This window comes from Sorex fumeus, unplaced genomic scaffold (genome assembly GCF_029834395.1).
Source record: "Sorex fumeus unplaced genomic scaffold, SorFum_2.1 ptg000042l, whole genome shotgun sequence".
NCBI lineage: Eukaryota > Metazoa > Chordata > Mammalia > Eulipotyphla > Soricidae > Sorex > Sorex fumeus.
The window spans coordinates 8,594,664-8,603,713 of record NW_026606099.1 but is presented as its reverse complement, the minus strand read 5'-3'; the positions used below and the strand labels follow the sequence as shown (position 1 = coordinate 8,603,713).

General features: G+C 54.9%; 1 protein-coding gene across 1 annotated transcript; it reads left to right on the top strand.

The window, feature by feature from the left end:
• The first annotated feature begins 976 nt into the window (after positions 1-976).
• On the top strand, positions 977-7,414 carry KRT2 (keratin 2). The gene is made up of 9 exons (XM_056120240.1): positions 977-1,606; positions 2,537-2,751; positions 3,147-3,207; positions 3,990-4,085; positions 4,604-4,768; positions 5,083-5,208; positions 5,880-6,100; positions 6,857-6,891; positions 6,996-7,414. The coding sequence occupies exons 1-9, from the start codon at positions 977-979 to the stop codon at positions 7,412-7,414; spliced, it is 1,968 nt and encodes a 655-aa protein (XP_055976215.1).
• Positions 7,415-9,050: the final 1,636 nt, after the last annotated feature.

The window sequence follows — 9,050 nt, the reverse complement described above, 5'->3', positions numbered from 1 at the left end:
ATCCCTCCACCAGTGCCCATTCTCCATCATTTACATTTTAAAAAAAAATTTTGTCAGTGAAACACCATAATTGTAGATTTACATTTTTTTGTGCTGGGGTTTCAATGACTTACAAAGTTTTGTGCTGGGGTTTCAATGACTTACAAAGTTTTGTGCTTGTGTTTCAGTTATACAATGATTGAGTACCCATCCCTCCACCAGTGCCCATTCCTCACCTCCAATGCTCCCAGCATCCCTCCCACCCCCCTGACCCCCCCTTCCCACCCCACCCTTGTGGCAGGGCATTCCCTTTTGTTCTCTCTCTCCTTTTGGGTGCTGTGGTTTGCAAAAGAGGCATTGAGTGGCAGTCATGAAGAACGACCACTCTTTTGTAGTTTCCCAGGCCAACTTCTTTCTTTAGAAGGATGCCTGCTTCACCACATTGATCTGTGCTCCATGAATGCACTGGAAATGCTTACCAGAGCTGAGGGAAAAGTGAGGCAGGCTCTGAGTGTGGTACTGAGGGGCTCCCCCAGTCTCCAAAGCTGTCAGCTCTTTCATCAGCCGAAGTGGCGAGCCTGCACAGGCCCAGTGATAGCTGGCATCCCTCGGGTCGGTCCAGAGCAGAGAAACAGCATTCTGCAGAAGGCCCTTCTTCAGATTGAGAAACCTCCATCCTGATCTTCTCTTCTGATGATTTTACAAAAATCAAATTGCGTGACAGATGCCCAGATAAACTGGAGAAGTGTGCAATCGTAGCAAGTTTTGGGATGGAGCTGATTAGCAAATTTTGAACGGCTATTAGCTTGATAATCACTCAGCAGGAGTAGCTTCCAGGCAGACCAAACCCATGCCTAAGTGGGCCCACACCCAGGCACACCAACACCTACTCCGGGTATAAAAAGGGACCCTGAGAGTGTCGGGCAGCAGTGTGGAGTCTCCAGCTCCAAATCTTCTCAATCAAGAGCATCAGCTTTCCTCCCTGGGCAAAGGCATCATGAGCTGTCAGATGTCGTGCAAATCGCGAGTCAGAGGAGGCGGCGGAGGTGGCAGTGGGTTCCGGAGCTTCAGCAGCGGCTCAGCCGTGATGAGCGGTGGCAGCCGGCGCTCTGGCTCCGGCTTCTCCTGCCTGAGCCGCCACGGAGGCGGTGGCGGCGGTGGCAGGGGCTGCGGCGGCGGTGGCTTTGGCAGCCAGAGTCTGGTGGGCCTGGGAGGCTCCAAGAGCATCTCCATGAGCGTGGCTGGAGGAGGAGGAGGAGGCATGGGCGCCGGTGGATTTGGCGGCAGAGGAGGTGGCTTCGGCGGAGGCAGCGGCTTCGGAGGTGGCAGCGGCTTCGGCGGTGGCAGCGGGTTCGGCGGTGGCGGTTTTGGCGGAGGAGGCTTCGGTGGAAGCCGGTTCGGAGGCGGCGGTGGCTTCGGAGGCGGCGGTGGCTTCGGAGGCTTTGGAGGGCCTGGGGGCGCTGGCCCCGGAGGATTCCCTGGTGGAGGCATCCACGAAGTGTCCATCAACCAGAGCCTCCTGCAGCCTCTCAACGTGAAGGTTGACCCGGAGATTCAGAACGTGAAGTCTCAGGAGCGGGAGCAGATCAAAACGCTCAACAACAAGTTTGCCTCCTTCATCGACAAGGTGAGTGCCGAGAAGCCAACTCCAGCCCGTGCTGAGGATGTTCTGCCTCCAGTGAGATCTGAAAAGCAGCGGAGGAGGAGAGCAGTTTCCTTCAGGAGGCTTTGGGGGAGTCATGCCAGCCTTGGAAACTGGCTTTGTGGGCTACCTCTTCCAGGACAGTCCGCCCTTAGCAAGGATGTAGTTGCCTTTGGCTTTATTGTTTCAGCCAAACCATCCTTTTTCACGGAGAATTCTGGAAAAACCTAAAGAAAGATGGAAAGAGAAGGGTTATGGGCCCTGTTACTGCAGGAGCTAAAGGCTTTGTGGAATTGTCCTCATCTGAGCATCTTAGCTTCCCTGGAAGCTGCTTCTCTGCTAAATCCCAGCTTGCGGAACCTGCAGTGTGAACTTGGGGCTGTGTCACCGAATGGAATCCCTGCCTGCAAAAGCAGGGAATCTCAGTTTCGTGGCCCATTAAGTCTTTATTGGTGTCACTTTAAGGGTTATAGGGTTTTCTCTTTAAGGCAGAGGAGCCTGGCTTAGGAATTTACGAGGTTCTTAAAACCTGGGCGGAGGAGCCCTGCCCTGCAGGGTGCTCAGACTCGGTGCTTTAAGGAACTGTGCCAGAGAGCCTGCTTTTGGTTTTCCCCAAGACTTAGACGACTGTTGCCAGGAATTCAGCTAGGATGGGAAGCGAAATGGCCCGGAGTCTTAGGAGCAGCTTCAAACAAAATAGTGGGCGGTGAAGTAGGAAGGAGGTTGTTTGCAGAGGTGCCAGAGGAGACACTGAAGCTTCCCTGGTATAGAGAGAGGAACCCGGGTCATCACATCTCTAGCCTTCCAGCAGGGAGGACAAAGTTATCCAGAAAGCTGAGCCGAGCTGCCTCGGCGAGTGGAGCCGACAGTTAGGGGACAACCCAGGACTCATGGTTCTCCTTCTGGCCGTGACAGGTGCGCTTCCTGGAGCAGCAGAACCAGGTGCTACAGACCAAATGGGAGCTGCTGCAGCAGATGGACGTCAGCACCCGCAGCACCAACCTGGACCCCATTTTCCAGGCCTACATTGCCCAACTGAAGAAATACTTGGATTCTCTCAATGCAGAGAGAACATCACAAGAGTCAGAGCTGAGCAACATGCAGGATCTTGTGGAAGATTTTAAGAAAAAGTAGGTGACTATAAATGTGGAGTAAAGATAAATACTCACCATTCCCCCCAGAAAGCCACGCATTTTCCCCGGCACTTGTGGTGATAGAGGGGGAGAAGCTTCTGCCTCCTTGTTGATTGTTTCTGGAGATGTTTAGGTCTTTAGCTAACATGCTTTCTACCTGTTTGAGAGTTAACCTATAGACAAGTAACCTTATGGGGTGATTGTAGGTTCAGTTTCTACAGTTGCAGTGCATTCAGTATTCCCAGATAGAGATTGTAGGTTCGATTTTTACTATTACAGAGCATTCAATATTCCCAGATAATAGGGTCTTTTAGGCGAATCTGGAAGAAAAAGAAAAAGAAGAAAGTGAATCTTAAGGATGATCTGACAGTTGTGTGTTTGGGTCTCAACAGGTATGAGGATGAGATCAACAAGCGCACAAGTGCCGAGAATGACTTTGTGACCCTCAAGAAGGTAAGGAAGAGAATGTCATGGCTGGGGTAGGATGGGGAATCTTCTGAGGATCATGGTGCCCAAAGAGACAGATTAGGGGACAACTCTAAGAGAAAATAGCAGTGACCAGGGACAGTGACAGGCTAGCACCCAGCTCTCTGAGAGACAAACTGTCTCTAGTTAAAGCTTCCAGAGCCATAGTGCGAATTTTCTAGAACATTTCTCATCAGAAACTTCCTAAAGCCTGTACTGGGTCATGTAAGGTACAAGCACAGGAAACACTTTATTGTTTTTGTAACTGAGCAAGGATCAGACCTTCCCTTTAGATGCTGACCTGAAGAGGTTGGCTGACACAGGTTTGAGCTAGAAGGCAAGAAGTGTGGGTTTTCAGCCTGGACCCTCAGCGGCTTTGGTGTCAAAGCCAGAGAAATTCAGAAGAGGTGGCCTGGACAGATGGGCATGGACAGAGAGGCTTCGAGAGTGAGGATGAATAATATTCACACTGTTTCTTAAACAGGAGGGTGACTATGGTGGGCAAAACTATCACACGCAAGGTTCTGATGATGTTGGATGGGGTGTGTGACCACAGTGATCGTGAGCATAGAGATCCCACCAGAGGCATCGATGGAGCCCATAACAAATGAGGCTCCTTGGGGACATAGTGCACATATGGTGTCTGGGCAATTGGAAAGCATGTGACGGGGACAGAGTGGAGCGGATGGCTTAGAGAAGCTGTGACCCAGTCATGGAACTCTGTAAGAGGGGCTCAGGGAGTGGGACTTTCAACCTGACCTTTCCTACAGGACGTGGACGGTGCCTACATGACTAAAGTGGAGCTTCAGTCCAAGGTGGATGTGCTGAGCCAGGAGATTGAATTCCTGAGAGTTCTCTATGATACGGTAAGGAGAGGCCTCTAGAAGGGACCTTGGCTTCTCACTCTCACTCAAAAGAACAGTCATCCTGGCTGATGGGAGTGGGGCTTATGGACTACCAACTTCAACTCCCAGTTACTCCAAATCCTGAGGATTTAGGTCAAGAAATCCCTGGAGAACTTCCCCTCAAACTATTCTCAAATGTTCTGGCTCTCCTAGGAAGAGATGCAGCCTGTCCCACCCTGTATCTCATACTTATGAGACCTGTGGCACCCTTTCTTCTTCCTGACCATGTGCACACTCTTAGTTTCTGAAGCAGAAAGCAGTGTGAGGCCTTTGCCATCCACTGGCTTCTTTCTAGGGGAACTTCTCAATGGTTCTCAAGAAAACCTTGGCAGAAGACAAAGAATGGTTCTAGATGGTTTTCAGTGTCTCCTGGGGCAGACTTTGCCGGAGAGTCAGGGTTTTCTCTTACATGAGAGGTGAAATGCTGCTCCACTGCCTTGGGTCATGGACAGGGAAGTCATGGCAAACCTGTGTTGTAGGAGCTGTCCCAGATGCACCAGAATGTCACCGACACCAATGTCATCCTGTCCATGGACAACAACCGCAGCCTGGACCTGGACAGCATCATCAGTGAGGTCCAGTCCCAGTATGAGGAGATCGCACAGAGGAGCAAGATGGAGGCTGAGGCCCTGTACCACAGCAAGGCAAGTGCTAGCATTGCAGGAGGCCCAGCTCCTTCTAACAAGCTGGGTAGTCGTCTGGCCACAAAGGGATTCATGCTTCTGTGTAGTGGAAGTTGAATATCATTCCCAAGGAGGAATGTTCATGAATCCCCGCCCCCCAGGTGCTCAACTGAGAAAGGGACTAAGTCCTTTTGGGGGTATGAGATGGTACCCCATTTTCCTCGATTCCAGCCATGACACCCAGTCTTGCCCTCCATCTCTGGGAGGAGCCACTCCCTGGCTGTGGCACCTGTGGCTGCCCCTCAGTAGCCACTGTCCTCTTCCTTCCTACACAGTATGAGGAGCTGCAGGTGACGGCAGTGAAACATGGAGACAGCCTGAAAGAGATCAAGATGGAGATCAGTGAGCTGAACCGCATGATTCAGAGACTGCAAGGGGAGATCGCCCACGTGAAGAAGCAGGTAAGAAGCAGCCCTTAGCTACCCCTAAGGGCTAGTGCAGCTTCCACTCTCCTCCCCCTTAGTCCCTTAGATGTTGGGTGGCAGCTGGGCTAAGAAGGTGTGGAGGCATGTATGTGTATCTGAAGTCATACTGAGAAACTCGAATCTAGCTTCTGTTGCTCCCACTTCACAGAATGTAAGGTCTGCCCCGATTTTGAGAATGTCCCCTGGTTCACTACCTATTAACATCCATGGGGAGGAAGGGAAGAGTAGCCAACAAAGCAAGAAGGCAGTGAACTCACCCCAGATTTGCCACTGTCGCATCTCAGTTTTGCTGGGCCCGGGTTCCAAGTACCAGCCAGCAGGGTGGTGCAGAGTCAGTGAGGGGTGCCAGGAGTGGGGACAGAGTTGGAGACTCACTTCGGAAGAAATGACCCAGGCCAGAGAGTCAAGCCTGCAAGCTCTCAGTAGTTAGTGAAGCAGAGATGGGCTCATGACTCTAGTTCTGCACCCCATGATGCCCCAGGGGCCACAGCAAGCCTTAGCCCAGTTGTTTATGACTTGCATTAATTCTGGAGGCTGGGAATGGGGGCACACTGCCAGGGCTAGGATTCCGCCTTCCTGCTCCCTCCTCCCTTCTGCCAGGCAGAGCTCCTGTATTCAAGCAGAAACCTGGTCTCTTTCTCTCCTAGTGCAAGAGCGTGCAGGACTCCATCGCCGATGCTGAGCAGAGGGGAGAGAATGCCATCAAGGATGCCAGGAACAAGCTCACTGAGCTGGAGGAAGCCCTGCAGCAGGCCCGGGAGGACCTGGCCCGGTTGTTGCGTGACTACCAGGAGCTGATGAGCACCAAGCTGTCCCTGGACATGGAAATCGCCACCTACCGCAAACTGCTGGAGGGCGAGGAGTGCCGGTGAGGGGCTTGATGGGCAGAAGGCACCTGGATACTTCCCTGCTCTTTTAGAACGAGGATGGCAGGAGGAGACAGGGCCAGGAGGGAGGGGCAGGGCCCCGAAGGCTGAGAGCTGATGACACGATGTTGCTTCGGCAGAGATGTAGAAAGAAGCATTTTTGTGCCTTTGTAGATCTATCAATGTAAGGTGACTAATAGAACAAATTGTCCTTCAATCCACTGGGCTGCGATTGCAAAAGCTGCTAAAATGGGTCAGTCCTAGACTGCCCGATACCCACCCGGGTCTCTGGGTCTGGGGTGAGGGGGTATGTGGCCTCTACTCTTTCCACTTGGTGCCCCAGACAGAGGAGCTGTGGTGCTAGAACGTGTCAGCTGCTGAGGCATACCCACTCACTCAGGGCAGGTGTGGGTTTCTGGAGAGAAAAACAGAACCATGTGCACCCACCCCCTTTCCTGAGAGAGGAACTCCTTCCTCTGGGGTCTGAGATGTTGGTCAGTGTCTCTGGGGTGGTTTGGTCTGACTGAAGCGGCTGGCAGGGAGCCCAGAGATGGGGGAGCCTTGTGCTGGGGGGCAGTACTCGGGGACTCTCCGGAGGCCTTGCCTCCCACCTTCAGCTTGCAAAAGCAGCCCAGGAAGAGTAAATAGGACTGATGCATCTGGGTTCCGGCTGGAGGGCGCTGGGAGGGCTCCAGGGAGCGGGCATCGGGCGCTCTCCTCCGGTGGCCGCAGCAGCAACTGTCTCCCCTTCCCTGCAGGATGTCTGGCGACCTCAGCAGCAACGTGAGCATCTGTAAGTCGCGGGCTGCTGCCCTGCCCTGTCCTTGGCGGGAGGGGCTGCCGAGGCTCGTGGATCCTGGAGGCTCACGCGGGGTCTCTCTCTCTCTCCCTCCCCAGCGGTGACCAGCAGCACCGTTTCCTCCAACGTGGCATCCAAGGCGGGCTTCGGCAGCGGCGGCGGCGGCGGCGGTAGAGGCTCCGGCTCCGGCGGCGGCAGAGGCTCTGGCTCCGGCGGCGGCTTCAGCTCAGGCAGCCGAGGCGGCTCCGGCTCCAGGGGCGGCGGCGGCTCCGGCGGCGGCTACGGCTCCGGCGGCGGCTCCGGCAGCGGCTCTCGCGGCGGCTCCGGCTCCGGCGGCGGCTCCAGAGGCGGCTCCGGCGGCAGCTACGGCTCCGGCGGCGGCTCGGGCGGCGGCTCCAGAGGCGGCTCCGGCTCGGGCGGCGGCTCCAGGGGCGGCTCCGGAAAGGGGGGCTTCAGCTCCGAGAAGTCGAGCTCCGGCGAAGCCTACAGCTCCAGCGTGTCCTTCTCCTTCCGATAAAGACCCGGCGACCCCCCGGACGCCCCCCGCTCGGGAGCGGAGAGTTCCTGTTACCGCGCACTGCCCCCTGCTGCCACCCCCACCCCTCCCCCGCCACACCCGGGACCCCCTTCCCCACGCCTCGGCTTCCCCCCGGGATTGTGTTTCTGTGTACATAGCCTGGCTCTCGCTGGCTCTCCCCGCTGAGCGCTGCAGCGGTCTCGGTGTCTGTACAATAAACCTCATTTGCAACTGAGCACGGGCGACGCGTGTTTTCTGTCGGGTTTTGGCGCAAGTGGGTGGGTGGCCCGGAGCTGTGGCCCACGGGGGCTCCCTCGGGGCGCGCCTGAAAAGGGAAGGTGGAAGGAGAGGCGCTTCCCGGCGAAGCGCGGGCGGGGGAGGAGCGAGGCGAGGTGGGAAGTTGGCAGGGGGCTGGGAAATCCCAGGAGAAATGCAGCGGGGACGCGGATTGGGGGAGTCTGGGGCAATTCTCTGCTCTAGAACAAAATCCACTCTTTAGAAGCATCTCCCACAGACTGCTGGCCCCACCCCGACTCCAGCCGCTCTGGCCAGGACCCCCAGAGGGCATGTGGGGAGGGGCGAGCAGGGGGGCTGTGCTCAGTGACAGGATTCTCCGAGCCAGAGTGGAGGGCCAAGGGGGCTCCCCAGAAGGACACTCTGGAGCTGTAGACATCACCAGAACTCAGCGTTTCCGAACCCCCTTTCCACAACCCCCTTTCCAGAACCCCCTCTGCAGCCGCCCAAGCCCTGGTAACCTCTCAAAGCCCCCAAGCTACTTCCAGGCTGTGTTTCCTCCGCCTTTGAGCTTCCAATGCAGAGTTCCCTCAGCCTGACCCCTGCCTGGTCTCCCAGAAGCCCTGTATTGGAGTGGGGGGTGGTTAGTGGGTCTGGGGGGGTGGTGGTCAGACTCTCAGCAAAGCTGAAGAAGCCGGTCTGAGAAAACCCTCAGAGAACTGCAAAGTGTTCTCCAAGTCAACAGTGACTGTTGTCCCAGAATGTGCACCCTCCCTCCTCCAAAGACAGTCCCCAGCATGTTCAGGGTTAATGGCCTTCTCTTCTCTGCACAGCAGCCTGCCTCAGGGCACCTCTTTCCAGTGTTGTAAAGATGATTTTTGCCCCTTCTCCACAGAAATATAGACCTGACAAGGACTTCCTACGAGCTCTGGAATGGTTGGGCAGCAGAAAGGGACTCTTGTGGCTTAAGACTTGATAGTTTCAGTTGGGTTGGGTCTAGGTGCACGCAGGTGATACTCAGGCTCAGGAGAGATGGCTTCAAACAACTCAGAAAAAGTTCTTTTCTACACATTCCACCTCCACTTTAAATTCTTAGTGAAGTTTTCAAATTCTTGGCTGGGTTTTGAGCCTTGTTCTCTTGCTGGAGGTTGCAGCAGGTGGCACTGAGAAATGCAGGGGCATGCTCATGGGAAGGAAACAATGTCATCAGTCAGACCCTGGGGGACAGGGTAACAATCCATGAGGCTAGCTCTTCTCAGAGTTGCCCATGTCTTGATCCGTGGGGTAATACCTAATGCCTCCGGGGGGGCTGGGGGGAAGAAGTTTCCAGGCACTGAAAGATATATAGGATCAACTCAGAAATAATAATGATTCATCGAATAGAAGAGGAGTGCTTTCAATC

Bases quoted from the DNA above. Each gene is read 5' to 3' on its own strand.
- KRT2 (XM_056120240.1), top strand. From the start codon at position 977: ATGAGCTGTCAGATGTCGTGCAAATCGCGAGTCAGAGGAGGCGGCGGA. The intron at 3,208-3,989 runs GTAAGGAAGAGA...CCTTTCCTACAG, and splicing joins ACTTTGTGACCCTCAAGAAG to GACGTGGACGGTGCCTACAT. The intron at 4,769-5,082 runs GCAAGTGCTAGC...CTTCCTACACAG, and splicing joins AGGCCCTGTACCACAGCAAG to TATGAGGAGCTGCAGGTGAC.